Source organism: Pleurodeles waltl, chromosome 3_1 (genome assembly GCF_031143425.1).
Source record: "Pleurodeles waltl isolate 20211129_DDA chromosome 3_1, aPleWal1.hap1.20221129, whole genome shotgun sequence".
Classification (NCBI taxonomy): domain Eukaryota; kingdom Metazoa; phylum Chordata; class Amphibia; order Caudata; family Salamandridae; genus Pleurodeles; species Pleurodeles waltl.
Window position 1 is genome coordinate 783,416,837 of NC_090440.1, and position 19,573 is coordinate 783,436,409.

The 19,573-nt window shown below is 40.2% G+C and overlaps 1 protein-coding gene across 3 annotated transcripts in view; it reads right to left on the minus strand.

Annotated features, from left to right (window-relative positions):
- LOC138284614 (golgin subfamily A member 6-like protein 7) overlaps nt 1-19,573 on the minus strand; it is a 190,326-nt gene that overhangs the window by 58,320 nt on the left and 112,433 nt on the right. For all 3 annotated transcript variants that reach the window (XM_069223612.1, XM_069223611.1, XM_069223610.1), the window contains one exon: nt 8,411-8,478. In XM_069223612.1, coding sequence (XP_069079713.1) covers nt 8,411-8,478 — 68 coding nt within the window. The remainder of the gene's footprint in view (nt 1-8,410; nt 8,479-19,573) is intronic.

Consider the following 19,573-nt stretch of genomic DNA (forward strand, 5'->3'; position numbering starts at 1 on the left):
AATCCAATAGTGATTGGAGTTTTTTAATGGTATTTGGAGGTTGTAACTGTGCGTATTTTTTAAAGAATTGTGGCGCTAGGCACTTTCCTTCACTTGATAATTTGTATCCCAGAAACAGGACACTAAGGAAGGCTATTTTTGCTTTTTTTAAGTTGAATTTATAGCCGAATTTGGCAAATCCTACAACAATGCGGGCTACCCGTCTTAGATGCTGCAGTAATTTATCATCCGTAAAGTAGATATCATCTACAAAGGACAATGCTTCAGGGTCAATGTCGTGCAATATTGAAGTTATACGAGCTGCAAACAGTCCTGGACTGTTCTTGTACCCCTGTGGTAAACGACAGAATTTGTTTTGTGAGTCTAGTATGCTGAAATTTGTTAAGTCTCTACTATCAGGTGCTATATTTTGGCAGAAGAAGCCATTGGAAATATCCAATGTTGTTTTGTATTTTTTGCGCACTATGTTATTCATAAGTGCTGTGCTCTGAGAGTTTTGTATAGCATATATGCATGTATGACTGTTTAAGTGTCTGTAGTCTAAGACTAATCTGTATGAATGGTCCGGTCTAGCTACAGGGAATAGAGGATTATTCATTGGTGAGACACAGGGTTCGATTACGCCCTAGTACTCTAGTTGTGTGAGGATTTCCCTCACAGGTGCTTTAACATCATGTTTTATTGGGTATTGGGGTTGAGGTTCCGGTTGATTCTTAATTGGAATTATATGAGAGGGGGAATCTTTATCCCACCTGACGTGGTTGCGATATAACGCGGGTGCCTGCGCCAATGCCCAAATAATGGTGTAGGATTCTGAGAGCTGATCTGGAACTAGGTTTGATAACCTCTTCGCCACATAGGCAAGTACGGACAAATTCAGGTGGCCAATCCTTTTCGGCCAGTAGTGCATCATAAATGTTAACAACGTGGTCCCAAAAGATTGTGTCAATTGTGCTTTTAATGTCTCCTTCTAACTGTATCATTACTTTGTACACCCTGTCAGACGTGGAGACACGCATGTCCACAGTTTCAACTTGTAAGCAGTCATCAGGTGCCTTCACATCCAGATGTTCTTGAAGATTCCGGCGAACTATTGTGACCTCTGCTGTGCTATCTAGCAGAGCTAGCGCCCACGTCTTGTTCTTCAATAGAGCCCTCTTCTTGAGTGGCATGACGAAATGCAACTGCTGCCACTTTTTTCTTTTTAAATTAGGGTTTGTGTTGGGGAAATTTCTCTACTTTTTTAACAAAACCTTTTGTTGAACGTTGTGATTCCTGTCTCGGTTTCAAGTACTCAGTTATCCGCTCTGACCAACCACCTCTCTCACTGCGTTTTTCCAGTGAGTCCTGAAAGGAACTAGATTGGCTTGTATCAGTATATTAATTGATTGATATCAGTCAGGAGTTTTTATATTATCTCTATTTCTTAGATTATATCTATTCTGAGGGATCTCCAAGTGCAGAGATTCTACCCTTTCTTTTTTAGGTGTCTGTTGTTTTTTATCCCAGCGTTTTTTAGAACTCTCAGGTGCTTGTTTGGTAGAATCTTTATTAGATTTACTCTGAAACTATGGTTTTGTGGGTCTGACCCCCAGACTATCTCGACCAATACTAGAGTAGGTTTCCACGATAATCTTTGGTAGCTCACGTTCTTGATCCTGTGGAGGAACGTCCTGGAGCCGCATACGCTAGTGCAACAGCTTCCCCTTTAAGATTACTTAATATAATTGAAGATACAGTGGCAAAATTGCCCATGAGTTGCAATCCTAAATCTAGGGCCGTGGCAGCCCTATATTCATCATGAATTTGTTTTAACACTTCTGGAAGATTAGCAAGTATCGGTGTACCGTGTGCGGTAGAATAGAGCGTAGCAAATACCGTGCCCCAAGTATTGCAGTTATTTACTGTGGGAACCATCCCAAATGGCAAGCACATAATTAATATTCTATGCTTATCCTGAGGTCCCGTATGGGGAAATACTGCTTCCAGTGCATTTATTTTTTTAGCTAACGAAAACGGAATCTCTTCCCATTTGGTGGGTTCCTTACCCATTATCGAATGTACAGTCGCTGGATTAATGACTGGCGTTGCTGCATGTGGTTGCACCGGTGCAGCACATGCTGGGTTTGTATTTAATGATTCCATTAAAAACTGTACTAATAGTCTGTATATTGCCGTAAGTTCAGCATATATGTGCGGAACCTCAGCTACCATCAAGGTTGCTGCATCAGGGTGCGGTGTATATGTGGACAATAAAAGCCAGGTAGGACCATCTTTACTTAGAGGACCTAACCCAACAAGTAGGACGGTATGTGGTAGGGCGCCATCAAGCCAATTATTATGGTCTTGATAAGATAGAGGTATTTCTAAATATGCATAAGTTCTATATTGTGCAGGTATGTTTGCAGGTGTATAGTGGTGAAATGTATTTGTGTTCCCATCAAATGCTGGAAATGTGACCCAAGATTTCTGTTCTGTATGCTGCATGAGCTTCAACAACAAATGTATCTGGACTCCCCTAGGCTGTGAGGCCATGTTCCAACAAATGTGCAGTAAGGAGTGCTCGCATATTAACTGCAATTGCTACGCATTGCAGGTTCATCATGGTGAATGGTAAATTTTGTTCAGAGATAAGCACACCAAATGGGAGTTATCCTTTTAGAGTTCAAGCTTGAACAACCTACAGCGTTGGTTAAGTACTACTTGGCTGAGGAGGAAAAATCCTCAATACCACAGATGTCTCCGTAAATAGTACTGAGGTGCCTTTGTATGTAGTGAGACAGAGATACTCAGGAGGACCCAAAAATTAGTGCCTGACCAAACACTGGTGGCACCATGTTGCATAGGTTCTCATTATCCTAATGAGACTACTAGATTCGGATGGCAGAATCACTTGTACTGCGAGGGACTGAGTCTGAACCCGCGCCATGTGGCAACTGTCGGCCTAATCCGGATTTATTCCAGCTAACTAGCAGTACCTCATCTCCACTCAAGAGCAGGGATGATTAGTGCAAATGGGCGCATGACGTAAATGAGTCCTCAGGGGAATCGTGGTCACTCAGATTTCATCCGTTTCTCTCAGTTACATTAGTCTCACATTTGCAAGGACAATCAGAGGCAGAGTATAGTTCAATAAGGTTTTATTGAAGTAACTGCATCTTAGATAATAAAGCATGAATTGCAATAACTAGGACGATGACGCACAATAAGATTAAAATTGTGACAAAGAGAGTAAAACACAAGAATAACGATACCATATTGTCACTAGAGTTTGTAAAGATAGTTCCTACCTAGGCTATGTTAGAGCACAGCATGTTAAGCTCTAATTGTGCCCTTCAGGTCCCACCTGGGAAAACATCATCCCACATACCTGAGCAAGAGGCCTGTAGTCTACATAAGTAGCTGTAGCGAAGCAATACAGCTGTGGTCATCTGGCTGGAATCTCCCTCTAGCGTACATGGGTCAAAGTAGTGTTTTTATAATGAAACATCTGATGTTCCAAGAAAGGATCCCCACGTAAGAGTGTGCATGTTTCTGTGAACATTGGAGACAAAGCGTACCACCGGCAACTTATCTTACTATAGTCCTGAGGAAAGCACAGAGTGAAAGAAATGTCTTGTTTAAGAATGTAGTGCTGACCTAGGCAAAGAACACCTAGGTAGAGAAAATAAAACAAGACAGCAAATGTGGCTAATGTTAAAATAATATAACGAAGCTGAAATAAAACCTATCTAGGTTAAAGTGCCCAGGGGCAGGCCTAGTTTGCTAAAATAACGTGCATAAAACTATAGCTAAAATGGCTACACAACACTGTCACAGACATTTGTTTGCGGCCGTCTTTACAAATGTATTTTAAATATATTCAATAAGTATAAGCATTTGAAAATGAATATTTTTACAATCCTAAAATATATCAGAAATACTAAATAATTATAATAAACTCAAGAAAATAGAAAAATAATTAAAATTTAAAAATGTAAAATATATTTACTTTTAAATTATATGTGTGAAAAATATCTTTAAAACACTCCCAAAATGGAGTAACATGTAGTTTCTAACTCTAAAACTGCATTGGGGAAAACCTATGCATTGTGGGAGGAAGTGGGATCTTACTAACAAATGTAGCTCCAGTCTAAGAGCCATTGGTAAAATGTATACATTGGGTGGAGTCAGATTTACAATTCTAACACTAGTTGAACAGATATTAGGGAAAGTGCATATACTGGACAAGGCCAACTTTCAATTCTAAATCCAGGTAAAAAATACTGGGGAGAATGCATACAATTTGGGAGGAAGCAGATTTACTATTCTCACTCTAGTCTAACAAACACTGTGGTAAATGTATAACGATTGGAAGAATAAATTTACTATTCTAATTCCAGTATGAAAACATTTGAGAAAGTGTATACACTGGGGGGGGGGGAATAGGGGAAATCAGATTTACTTTTCTAACTCCAGTGACACAAACAATTTGAAAACTCATACATTGGACACATATAGGTTTACTATTCTAACTCTAGCCTAACAGATATTGGAGAAGAAAGTGCATACAATGGGAAGATGGGTGGCAGATTTACTATTCTGCATCTACAGAAACAATCATTGGAATAAATATATAAAGGTGGAAGGAATAAAATGTGTTTTGTTTAAACACAAATATACATTTTTAATAAATGTAATTTCATTAAAAATATATAAAAATAATTTCCACCCAAACAATGCATAATAGTTACAGTAATTAAAACCAATTTGTATATATTTTATTTACACTACCCATCAACAGCCCTAATAAATCTCACACCCTTAAATCGAAAGTATTAAATCATTTGAAAATTAAACATGTATGTAAACAGCTACATTACAACTTAAAATAACATATTAATAAATTAACATTTATATATAACTAAAAACAATTCCCAGCAAACCCCTAATAAGCACAACTCAAAATTACAATGTATTAAATAATGTAATACTGTATTAAACATGTAAACTAAAAAATAGCAAATAAAATAGCAAACAAATCAATTAAAATAAATACATATGCAAAAAACAATACTACATACCCAATCCTAAAATAAATCCAACAACCTTAAAAATTTACATTACTGTAATAGTATTTAAAAATAACAGAAAAGAATAGGATAAATGATGAAATAAAACATGATATACTTTAATAAAGCAACACAATAAAAGCAATACTATATTAGGCCATATTTTGAAGTCTGATAATATTGTAAAAAATTATATACTTACTTTCGATATTTTTGTCCATGGTATTTTTTTAGTCACAATATTTCAACCACAATTTTAAAATCATACAATATTTTTACATCAATATTTGGGGGCGGGGCACCGCCATAAGTTGTCCAAGCCTTTGTGTGTACAGTCTGATATAGCTGGTGAATGAGGGTAGAGCAAGTCATGCCTCTGAGAAATAATGTAAGAACTGCTGTTTGATGGTGCAAAGAAACATATTTGAACTTTTTTTTAAGAAGACAGAGTCACGGGGGCACCTACATGGTATCATCACTGACGATATCCAACAAATACATCTGCATAACTCTGAAGTGTCTTTCATTTGGAGAGAATACCCATAACGTTTCGGCAGTTAGAAAAACATATATAAAGCATATGACAGCAGAAATCTTAATCTTGTGTGTTAGCAAATGCCACTGGCATTGCTGTGCTACAAAATTACCCCATCAACCTCTTATAATGGATGTTGTCCAATCTCCTACAGCTACATCTGATACAACATTGTTCATTCAAATGTAAGCACGACTACAACGCCTATAAAGACTGGCTCAATGAGTTGCCAACCTATTCTGGCAAATAATGTTTACGCCACATGCAGCTCTTCAAGGCTGCCCACATTGATCAACTTGTATACAAAGCTAGAGCCACTCTTCACCATCGAAAAACTGAAGGTGTTCCTCCAACTAATCGCTTCTGGCAAGCTGTACAGACCTTGTTTCCTTCAAAAACGGACTGGTAGTTCCACCTCATCAATACTAACATTGACTATGCAACAAGGCCTATTCCTGGCACTAAACAATATGACCACTCTTCGCATGTGCTGCATTGCCACCCCCAATAAACCTAACTAGAGGTAAAGTAGGGTGGTATTACATGCAAAGTATTTTTTTTTACCATAAACACTTGATCTGCCATCAGTCTATCAGGGACCAACTAAACCAAAGCGGTGAGCAAAACTCTACTTAGGGAACAAAAACATTCAAGACTGGGAAAGCCATTTTCCATGCCTTCCCCAGTTCCATACGGTTGATCTGAGTTAATATGAAAATTGAGGAGTGCTTGTTGATCTTCAGAAAAAGGCAAAAAAAAACCAATTCTTTCAACATATATCTGAACTGGTCCACATGTTTCACGTTCTTGTCCCCAGGTTTTCAGCTATGTAAACTAAAGGTAATTCGGACCTCAAATATCTCTGCTCTGCCAAACCAAAATCCTGTTTCTGGCAGCACACTCCTCCTTTGTCTCCTACTACTTTTACCGAAACCTTCATTCTCCATGATCTCTTCTCCTCTCGCTGAACTTATTCTCCATTATTTCGTTGTTAGATTCTAAATTTAGGTTTTGAGTTATTTTCATTGGTCTTTGTAAGTTTTGCGGGTTATTTAATCCTACAGAGCGCTAATACCCCCCATAGTGTGGTTTATTAAAATTCATGAATATATAAAAATTCTTATTTGAAGATACAAGCCACGATATATCAGTCATCCAAAAATGCCACTTCATATCGCTGAATAAACCATCAGATTGACCCATTTGTTTATCAATCACGATCATATTAGCTGCATTGCTACGTAAACATGGAGCTATTCTGACTTCTGAAATGGCTGCAATTTCCATTTTTTTGGTTAGTATTGTGTGTATGTCCATCTTTTATTCACTACTATAAGATCACATACTGAAACATGCATTAAATATTTGTGTTTTGTGTCATCACGTCTTCTTTCCAATTACAAATAATACACGAGGAGAAACAAGCAGGAAACTGTGCAAAGCATGAACAGAGCCTGTGACAGTGCTCGTTTTAGACTCCAGAAGCTACACTTTCCCATCATGCCTTGCAGGTTAAATTAGCCAGCTCGTTTTTCTTCTCGGTGAAAGAAAGATTTACTAACACACTTAAGCCTATTTTGCCTTAAAATTAATTGAAAAGGGGCAGAACGATTGGCTTAAATTATGAAGGCAACCAACTCTGCTAGCTTTTGCCATTTTTGAATGCAGAGTTTTTTTTAATCCTATATTCGGGTCAAGGTAAGTCTCTGCTCACCTGCCTTCTCGACCACAAGGCCAGCTAACACTGTCTGATAGCCATTAGAACAAAGGCACATAGGAAGAAAATCATAGGATTTGGGCGCTCACAGTGAGTCCATATGGTAAAATTCGAATTCTAAATGTGGCACGGTGCTCCTGGCAAGAGGATCTTCCTTACTCCTCCAATGTTTCAAGGGAAACTACCAAAGAAAAGGCCAGCTGTCAGGGCACTCATGATTAAAAGTTAATACGGTATAGAGACTTTAGCTTTGGAATGGCAATAACACCATAGAGAGTTCATACACCATTTATTTTTGCAGTACAAAGTTCGCCATCAATATAAAACAAATCATCCTTAAATTCGGATATTCATGCAGTAGCCAAAGCTTTAATGTTCATGTAGCAACCATAGCCAACACGTGTTTCATCCTATGAGAGAGTATTCTCACGGACTTCATCAGGGCTTGATTCAAAATAAATTTTATATAGGAAATCAGTCCTAGTAAGACTCTGTAGAAAATCTATAATAAGTACAAAACATTCCATAATACGTCGTATAATAGAGAAATCTTCATGCGTTACTTCAATGCGCAGTGCGGGGAGAAGAGTAATCGATAGCTAAGAATATAGCTGGGAAACCTATCTTCAAAGTAAATATCTATATCCAAGAGAGACACTCCGTGGTGCGATAATCCCACTAGGCTCTCAGTAACGGTGAAACGAAATCGATTGTTGGCTATGGTTGCTACATGAACATTAAAGCTTTGGCTACTGCATGAATATCCGAATTTAAGGATGATTTGTTTTATATTGATGGCGAACTTTGTACTGCAAAAATAAATGGTGTATGAACTCTCTATGGTGTTATTGCCATTCCAAAGCTAAAGTCTCTATACCGTATTAACTTTTAATCATGAGTGCCCTGACAGCTGGCCTTTACTGTCTGATAGCCACCCTACCTGCAGTCTAAGAAAGCCAAACATACAAGTGCATTTTTCTTCGAGTTCTATGGCAGTGGGTACTTTAGTCTCCCACCTGTGACCCCAGGTCACTGAAAATAGGAAAGGGACATACGGCAGTCAGTATAAAGGTGCTTACAAGACAAATAACACAGTTTACGAATTACCTGTCATGACTTTTCCCCTTTTGGTCAATCTCAGAATCAGGAACAGTAAAACTCACACTCTCCCCTTCCTGCATCAATAGAAAACGGTACATGTCAGTGCAAGCTTTGAGTTATGTATCCCACTGTTAAACAAACCTATACCGATTATATTCAGAGTTATGATACATTTGTGCACATTTAAATACTGCTGCCAATCACGTGCTTATGTAATAGATGGCATCCATCATCAGCCTTAACTCCTGGCACTTTCTTGCCCTACCCTAGCGCCTACGGATGATTGTTTCACAGAGTGCACTATACCTTATTCCCACAAGAGCAGAGTTAATAAGCTGGTCCGTATGAACCCCACTCGGTGTCTGGGGGTACTGTGGTGAGGCAAAACAGGGCAAAACTAACACAGCCCTCTTTTAAATTGCCCTAAACGTCCATATGCAGTGCCCCCTCAATGATGCACCCACTTATTTTAAGACCTGAAGGTTTTTTACTACACCATTTAGGGCACATATTATGAATCGAATTGTATATGTATTTATCTGCAACCATACAATTTATTTTTGTGCTGCATCGCCAAAAAGTGCATGAACTACCCCACAAGTCCATGAAGTCTCTCGTCTATGTGAATGTGCATAGATAATCTTCAAAAATACATCACTGCCTACCACAAAATTGAAACATTTTTTAACGCTTCTGTCTTCAAACTTTGCTCGACCTCCATTTTCATGAATATTGCAGTCACAAAGCCAGTCTGAGGACCAGCTGCTACATTCTATAATTGAATGACTATCTATTTTACCACTCCCCCAACATGAGTCAATCCACAAAGAACACAGGGCCGAAAATAAATTACTCCCTAGTCCACCCTCTCTTTTTAGCACTGCGGTTTTGACTGGGAAATACAATTAGGAAGAAGACTTAAAATAGGAAATAATGTTTCCTGTCTTGAAAAAACATGAATGCTAAACGTATGCATTGTGTTGAATGCATCAAAAAGATGGCAATATATTTTTCATCTCCAGCATTTAGCAAACTATCATTTACCTTCCACATACTGTAATAGATTTTACGGGCAGTTCTGAACGGCAATGTCTATTAAAATCCTCTGCCAGAAGAATTAACAACAGTTTTAGATATTATGCTAAGTGTTTATATGTGTCACTTCACTATGCCATTTTATAGCTTAAAATGTCAATGCCAGACAATCAAATGCCACCAAAGTTTAACTTTCATTTTGAGGCCTTCAAGTGTGTTTTTAGAGGTGCATGCATAGCAAAGCAGGCGGGTGTGCTCTGCACAGTGTGTGCCATCATGCGCTCCTGGAGAAAGAAATTAGGAAGCTTGAACTTATGTTTCAAAAAGATCCAGACATCAGTACACTTTCATCTATTCACAGCAAGATATCGGAGTATGAGGAGGCAGTGCAGCGAGAGATGCACTACCTGGGAGGGAGGGCGACAGACCGGGGGAGTGCGACAGACCGGGTAAGTCTCTTGCCCAACTGCTGGGTAAGCCTTGGGCGAATGACTGTCATGGAGATTCACGATGACCATTCAAACATTCACGCTGATACAGAGGCTGTGCAAACAACCATAACTGATTATTTTCTCATTTCTATATCATACTCACCATAACCCACAGTCTGTGGACTATTGGGCTTATTTCTACTCCATCCAACTCTTATGGCTTGACAATCGCCATAGACGGTATCTAGATGAACCCTTCACAGAAGAAGACATCGTCAGGATTATCAATGCTTTGCCTGCAGATAAGCCGCCAGGCCTTGATGGCTTTAATGCTGCGTTCTATAAAGATAATGTTTCCCTGATTGTTCCACCTTTGCTATTCATGTATGAGGACTCGCTCTCCACTGGTACTTTACCACCGTCCTCACACGAAGCCCTCAATGTGACCATCTTTAAACTTGGCAAGGATCTCCATCATTGTGACTCATACTGCCCACTGTCCATGATCAAAATAGATAGTAAGATTCTTGCCAAACTTATTGCATAACATCTTCTCCTGCTGTTGCCAACCATTGTGAGACCTGACCAGACTGGCTTTGTACCAGAAATATCCACAACTCACAACTTGCGCACCTTCTTTGCTCCACACTATTGATCCAAATCTTTCTGCCATGGCAACCTTTCTAGACGCCACTAAGGCGTTCAACTCTCTTGAATCGCCATACCTTTTTGCCTTGCTTACAAGCATAGGATTGAGCCCTACCTTCATTGAACTAATTGGCCTGCTCTATACTCAACCGATGGCTCGATAACGTGTGAATGGGAGAATCACACCCCCTTTATGGGGACAAGGGGACCCGTCAGGGTTGTCTCTTGTCTCCCATTCTCTTTGTGATTGTAGTGGAGCCATTTGCTGTCCGGGTTGCCCACATCACGCCCACTGCGGACTTGCTTTAACTCCTCGCAGGATCCTAGTCTCACTATATGTGGATGATGTCACACTATGTCAGAGATCCACATATGCATTTAACTCCCCTCATTAGAGAATTTACCAGCTTTGGAGGTCTGTCAAGCATTGAGATAAACTTGGCGAAGTTGATTATTTTCCCACTGATTTACGGGATACTCCCTTTTGCTTCAGAATTCCTGCTTATGTGGGCAGATGACCCTGTTAAGTATCTTGATGTTGACGAAATATGGAAATGAAACTATGGACAACTGCTTATATGGTAGGACGAGAGAATCACACCCACTTTATGGTGACAAGGGGGACCCGTCAGGGTTGCCCCTTGTCTCCCATTCTCCTTGTGATTGCAGTGGAGCCATTTGCTGTCCAGCTTCACAAACATCACGCCCACTGCAGACTTGCTTTCACTCCTTGCAGGATCCTAGTCTCGCTATATGTGGGCGATGTAACACTATGTCAGAGATCTGCACATACATTTAACTCCCCTCATTAGAGAATTTGCCAGCTTTGGAGGTCTGTCAGGCATTGAGATAAACTTGGCGAAGTTGATTTTTTTTCCACTGACTTAGGGGATACTCCCCTTCTCTTCAGAATTCCTTTTTATGTGGGCTGATGGCCCTGTTAAGTATCTTGATGCTGACGAACTATGGAAATACAACTATGTACAACTGCATATATGGTAGGATGAGAGAACTATGAGATGGATACCACTTCCCCTGTCCCTGGCTGGCCATTTAGCCATCGTGAAAATTATAATTCTTCCTAAATGTCTATATCTTTTCATCAACTTGCAGGTTCCCTTACCACAACACTTCCATCATCAGCTTAAATCGCATCTCATTTCCTCAGTTTGGGCTGGAGGACAGCCTCGCATTGCTTGAGAGATCTTGACACTTCCATTTGAGCAAGGAGGGCTGGGCGCCCCAGACATGGACCTGTCTTACCTCTGCGCTCTGGTCCACTTTGCACAGTACTGGCTCTTCCCTACTCAGTTCCTTGCTCACAAAGCCCCAGAATCTGATCACGCAGTGCCCTGTTCCTTCCAGACAGTGATATTTATGATCCTCAGGTGCAAGTGAGCACAGATTAATACAGCGATTTGCCCGGTATGGGCATGGAACGAGCTTAGGCGCAGGACCCACAGTGAACACCTTTTTGCTCTGTCTGTGCCGCTCATTGGACATCCCTCACTCCCCATGACTGACGACTAGGAAATGGGCTCTAGACTGAGTAAATTGAGCCATACATCTATGGGCACGATATACCCTAATGACACCTTCCTCACACCGCAGCAAGCCCTACAAGACAATGACGCCAATTAACTTGATACTTTCACATCAATTGCGTGCTATGAACTGTGGAATCTATGCTTCCTTTCCGGATGCCTCACCCACATTTCAGGTGCTTGAGGTGACCCTGACTACCCTATCCCTTAGCAAGCTGATAACACAGCTCTATGTGGAAATGCAGAACTCAGCGCAAGTATGCATTCTGAAGAGCAAGATTGCATGGCATTTAGACATAATGCCACCCCCAACCGATGAACAATGGCGCTACTGCTCCGCTCAGGCACGCACGCTTACCTCAATTATAGGTTTTGCTTCATTCATTTCCAATACATTCACCATCTATATCACACTCCTGTGCAACTGTTTCAAATAGGCCCGGTTGCAGATGCAAGATGAGGGTGGTGCTCTTTTCACGCTCCTGAATTTCTGCACCTCGCCTGGAGCCGCCCAGGAACCTCTGATTACCGATATTACGAGTCACCCTCTTGAGTGCACCCCCCGAAGTAGCGTTGCTGGGCTATGTTATGGAGGTACCCTCTGAACTTTGTAAACTAACAGCGATTCTCCTCCTGCTTGCTAATCGCAGAGTGGCGATAGACACGCACTGCTGCTTGCAACAGATTGTTCCTGGCAGTACACAGCATCTTTAAGCCACTTTTCTGCCTTCTGGGAACTCATGCCCCTACGCTCTAGACCTAAGGATACCTGGCTTCCCTTTTAACAATATCCCTATGCCCAAGCGGACAGAGCAGAAACTGGGATAGATGAAGCAGAAAATGCTCCTCTGTTTTTATTACAAGTGGTATAGGTGGGCCTCCACCATAATGGTCCCTTAAACGATTCCACTGCATGACAAGACTTCCCCAATTCTGCCATCTTAACCATCTTCATTGTAACATGAGCATACTGAGTGACTGGTTTCTTTTCATTCTTTCTTTGCTCTCTGATTCCCCCTGCCCTGCTTTTTTTCTACAATGATATTTGGAGGACAAGGACTTCCATTGAAATATACTGAACATATATTTTTGTCACTATTATAATTCATGATTATTGCCCTTTGTATACCTTGGTCTGTTTGAAACTCAATAAAAAAATAATAATAATAAAGTTTATATCTCATTTTAATTCATAATCCAACACCTTCCCTGGCGAAAAGGAGGAGTTAACAAGAGCAACATTAAAGATAAAAACCTCAAATGTACTAGTAGAATTTAGTAAGCTCTAAGTGAGGCTATGAACAGACACTGTGTAGAACACTACCACTATATCAATAGTCCAGTGATGACAGATAATAACGGTGTAAGTGTCATTCCAGGTGTTCATAAATCAGAGTTAGTACTCCTCCACTTTAACAGCAACACCTAGGGTACTGATACATTCAAGATTACAAGTTAAGGTATTTTGTCTGGTCTGAAAAAGCCTGCATGGAATGATGCCTAAACAACTAATAATAATATAGATTGATATGCTCGTATTGGGCATAAAGTTATATGGATGACAATTATAGGTCAATACCTTGTTCTCTTCCTGTGAGGCGAGGAGACAGGGGATTTTATGTATAGACTCCTCAGCTCTGGAACATCTTCCATATTATATTGAAGATATACCTTCATGTTAGAATGCTTTTAAATACGGGGCCTCATTAGAAGGGGGGCGATCCGAGGACCGCCACACTTGCGTTGTCGATCGGACCGGCGCAACTTTGGCAGTCTGCCTGCCTAATTACAACCCTGGCAGGCAGAGCCCACAGGGGACCACCGTCTGTCTGGGAACATGGTTCCTGATGGCATGATGGCGGTCGGGCTTGTAACCAGCCAGAGCGGCACTGAACTCAACGCAGCCTGGCTGATTACAACCCCTCTTTCCAACAACCTTTTCATGACAGGGACCCTGACATGAAAAAGCTGGTGGAAAGCCGGTGCCGTGGGCCAGAGGAGGGCCCCTGATTTGCCCATGCCCATGGCTTGGGCAATTCAGGCCCCCTCCCCCTGCCCAGCACCATTGGAATGTGCACTGTCTGGTTTGGAGGCAGTGCGCATTCCGAGGGTGCTGGAGTGTTAGGATATTGGCATCGACCAATATCCTAAGACTGTTCCCGCCGGTCAGCCCGGCGGGAATGCATATTACAATGTTCCCGCCTGTCAGCCCAGTGGGAACATTGTAATACACTCAGGGGACTGTCACCGCTATGGTAGTGGCATCTTCCCTGTGAGTTTGGCAGTCCCATGTTGGGACTGCCAAACTCATAATGAGGCCCTTGGTCTTTTGCGGTATTCTATGTGTACTTTACAGGTATGTGAAAATGGTATATTTTTAAAATTGTATTTATGTTTTTAGACAATAGCTATTTAGGATAAGATATCTTGTTATCCTGAATGAGGATTTATTTTTACTTTCCTTTATTTGGCAACATTTGTATAACTATTTATGCCTGTAGTGCTTGTCATGTTTTAATGCTCTGGTTGAGCTCCATTAAACAATCTACTTCGTATTTGCTGCCTTACAGAAAAACAAAAATTAAAATGTTAACAAATATGAAAAGAGGTATTCGTTTTAGACTTTGGTATTATTTGTTGTTGTTTTCTATTGTATAAAACTATGCACGCCCCTTTGCAGCTCCCAATTGATCATCTTTATCTATACTTTCTCAGAGCCATCTTTCAGAAAAGGGATCCCTCACAGATATCACACGAGAAAGTACTAGTCATACAACCAAGTGATTTTTATTTGCATTTGTTAGCCGTAAAATAAAATCATTCTAAAATATGCAAGGATGTATGCCAAATTAAAAAAAACACAGCAAATCTGGTATAATTAAAATTAGAAAAAGGGTCTCAAGATCTTAGCAGCAATTTCATTTAAGTGCTTGGTAAAAGAACAGGATGAATTTACAAATAATTCATGTAACACGTTATGTGAAAGGGAAAGAGCAGAACAGGGCCATGTTTACTAAGATATGACACTCTTTCTGTGCTGATGCTGGTGCTGTTTAGGCTGCCTTATGCCAGCGCATAGACCTGCAGCATAGTGCAAGGGTGTGTGCATGATGTCAAGCTTAGGCACTGTACAGGAAGTGGACCCTTCCAGTATACAATATTATGCTTTGACATAGTATAATACTTGTATAACTTTGCATTTGTTCTGTACAGTACAGCATAATGCAAAGGATTACAAATTTTGAGGAAAGGAAACTTTTGTAAATCCCTGCTATAATGTTAGTGGATAGGGAAATACATCAAAACCAGTGCTTAATTTGTGCCAGTGTTTGCTGGTGTTCAACACCGGCACTTATTTCTAAACACCAGCACATTTTTATGGGATTACACCACGAGACAGCGGTGTACATCTATTTTTCTGCAGAATTCATCAGTGCAGAATTTATTTTAAAATGATATATCCAGCACATATGTACTACTGACACTGGCATTGACAGAGGTGGCAGGGGGATGTTGGTAGTGCCATATGGAGTGGACTCTGGCTCTTTATACGTAATTTTTAAAAAAAAATAAATACTGATCAAAACTCATTGGAGGTTGCATTGAGAGCCCATGTTCCACCATTGGTACTTACCCTTGACGCAAACTAGCACAAAGGAGCTCAAAGCACTACTCTGCTTTGTTTTGGGGCTACTTCCTAGCACAAAACAAGTTTTGCGTAGGAAAGTAAATCCCAAAATCAATACTTCTTCGACGCAAACCTGGCGCAGAGTGTAATAAATTTGGCCACTCGTTCAAGTCATTAGACCAGTGCTGTACATTAATTTTGACAAATTAGACATGTGGCTCATTGTTAATGCTTGTAACTAAAATATGCTGTGATTTAAAGGTCACACATTTGAATCTGGGAGTGATAGACTTAGCCTTCCATGTTTTTAATAATTGAAAACTGAGCATAAGTAAAAAGAGTAATAGTAACATCGTTTATTTACAGGGCTTATAAACAACAGACGTGATATGAGGAGCTACATTAAGTCACTACTGATGATTGCAAATAAGAAAACGAAAGTAATAAACTGTTGGCATTTCAAATGATAGTTACATTCTTGGCATTTGCATAGTGCTTTCTTCCATCATTATGTGGGAACCAGAGTCTTAATCTGATCATGACTTCACTCGTTTCTGGGAATACCAACAATCAGATGATGATGATGTTTAGGATTAGAAGAGTCTTTGCTGAATATTTAATATTTATGAGGACTAATATGAAAGGAAAGTATACGGAGTTTGAGCCCGGTGAAGATATTTATAGTGTCATATGAGTATGCCTCTTTTCATGAATTGAGTTTAATAAAAAAATTAATTTCTCACAATAAACTTAATGCTGTAATTTTTAATAATTGGTTAGCTTGAAATTAGCCATGAATCTAAGCCTTGTGCCGCCTTTGCAACTAGTCAAGCAATATTTGTTAATAAACAGAAACACGCTATCTTCAGAATCATGTGCATCCTCAATATGACTATTTTTTGGTCCGGTGTCCATATAAAACATTCAAGGCCTGAAAATGGTTTGACATGGTTTCTGCCCATCTTTCCCATTACTTCCAGTGCCACGCTCCATTGTGGGGGTAAAACACTTTAATATGAAAATTACTTTTATCTGGCTTTTGTGAAGCGAAGGGGGTGCAATTAGTAAACCCTGCTGAAAGTAGCAATGCAGTTTCGCCTAGAGCATTATCATACTCAGTGTGTTATTAAACAAAATGCACTGCAACTCTTTCTGGTGTAAGTTTCTTATCGGGATGTCTGGTGACCCACAATGTCTAAGCAGCACCTGCCTGGGTTGCGTTGTTACTTTACTGTAAATTCCCCTTTCACTGACAGAAGCCAAAGGTCCCTGGCACGCTAGATGCTGTCTACTGACAGCCTCCTTTCTCTGGAAGGAGTGATTGACATACAGTCAGTCTTTAGTTAGCTACCAAAGCCCTCCAATCTTTCTTGACCAGAGCACCATCTGAAAACTAACTGCTCGACTGCACAAAACAGTCATTCTGTTTCTGTGGGACACAGGATGCAATAGAGCTAAAAAAAAAGTAATCTAATTTTCATGGTAGTCCACTGATGGTCTAACACAGCAGTTGTATGAATTTATGTGATAAAAAAAGATGAGGTCATATGGCCTCTTCTGTAATTCTATGTGTATGCTAGCTGCAAAAAGAAGTATTGTGACTGGTGCAGTTACATAATAGACCACATAGACGTAAAAAGATTCATATTTCTGAGTGTCGCTGATTAACAAAATTAAAATTAAATACAAGGCTCAGACTTCTCAATTTGAATTAATTACCAGTACAACGTTGCTCTCAAAACAGTTTTCCACTAAGTTTTCCAAAGCTTTGCACTAAAAAAAGGCTCTAGTTAATGGCAGGAGCTGCCCGAACTTATCAGGGATAGGAAATCCATTGAGCAGCAAATTATGTCTAACCATAATTGGTCAAAATATACAACAGATTTCATCGCCTCATTCCAGGTACTAATGGGTTCTGGAATTTAATACCACTAACTGTAAAAATACTACAAATTCTTTTGAACATTCAATGGAAGTGAAAACCTCCCTTTTCAGCCATTAATCTATTTTCTCTGCCTCACCAAAGATATCTATTTGAATTTGTATTTACAAACAATCCTGACATACCATGCATTTAAACCAGGGGTTCCTAACCTTTGACTTCAGTGGACACCCACTAAATTATTCCTAGAATCTGGGGAAACTCACTGAGGCATTACTAGAAACTGGGACCCCCAGCCCAAGCAATTTCTATGCTTTGAACCTCAAAACAATACACAAAAATACAAAAACATGTACACACCAGACAAATGCTCAAATATTTAAATATTCTATATAATTTACAATCAAATATAGAAAACATTTTACATTTTGTTCCTTTATTTTTGTATACTTCATTAATTTTAATGTATTCATTGCAATTACATTTAGGGCCAGATGTAGCAAAGGTTTTTCCCCATTCTGTGTCTATGGGAAAAAGTGTTCGTACATATGACCCTTAATTTTGTAAAACATTTGCAAAACCCCTGATTAGGCCTCGTGGACACCCAGGGGTCTTCGGACCACAGGTTAACAACCACTGATCTAAATCATTGACTCAATCTCACCTGACCAAAGCCCATCAACCCATTTTCTACTGTAAATCTCTACTCACTGAGCCTTTCTCATTGACTGTTTCTCCCACCCAGGGCCCCTTCATTCCTCCTACTAATGTTATATCTCCTCTGCACTGAACATTTATATTTCATGGATTGGTGTGAGTAAACTATGCTGTATTCAGAGATTTTCCCCATTCTTTTATCATTCCACTGTGAATGGAGATGTTGGCGCTACCTCTTAGATAATCTACATGATAACCATAGTGCCGCTGAGCATGAAGAAATGTGTCCCTAAAGATAAGATTTTAAAAGCATTTAAAATATAAGTTCATAAATAAAGACTGACTCAAAAAGAGTTTGAGACGAGTGAAGTAGAAAACAATGAAAATGTATTAAAACATTAAAGTGCAATACAGAAGGCAATAATATATTTAATCTCAATAAATCAGTGATAGAGGACAGAAATCAATTGCTACAAAGGCTCTCCGCATTTTGATTGGACAAATATGAAAAATAGACCAAGGTGGTCCACCACGGGAATGCCAAAGCCATGGGGAGGATGCCACCATCATACCAGTGGTGCCCAATGCCCTATTATAATGTTCCCTCCAGCTTGACTGGTGGAAACATTGTAATAGAGCATTCGTGCCAGTCAGTCCGGTGGGAACAGTACTACGGTATAGGACCTGGCTCCCTTATGGAAGCCAAGTCCTATACCATAGCACAGAGGGGGTCGACCAGCACCCTTGGTATAGCCACTGTCTGCAAAGCAGACAGTGCGCATTCTGATGGTGATGGACAGGGGGACACCTGCACTGCCCATGCCATGGGCTGTGCAAGGCATGAGCAGTGCAGGGGCCCCCCTGTGGCCCCTGGCACTGAGTTTCCGCTAGCCTTTCCATGGCAGAGTCCACACTAGGAAAAGGCTTGTGGAAAGTGGTTTTGTAATCAGCCATGCAGCACTGAGTTCAGCGCCACCATGGCTGATTATAACTCCGACCGTCGCCACCCTGGAGTTTGTAATCTGGCGGTCAGACCACCAGGAGTGTGGCAGTCCGACCACCACAGCAGGTTTGGTGGTCCTTGGACCACCAAACTCGTATTATGGCCCCAAGTCCAGAGTGTGCAGCAAATCAATAGAGAAACAGGCAGCATCATGAGCAGGGACCCAAGAAGTTCTGGCTTACAACAGATTTTACAATGGAAATCACAATCAGCAAACAGTGATAAAATGTATTAACACATCTACAAGTCACAGTACAGCCTTCTTAAACATCCTATAATCCCACCATCCTAGCAATATCACCCATAATCAATAATAAAATGCTCCATTCTGATCTAATGTG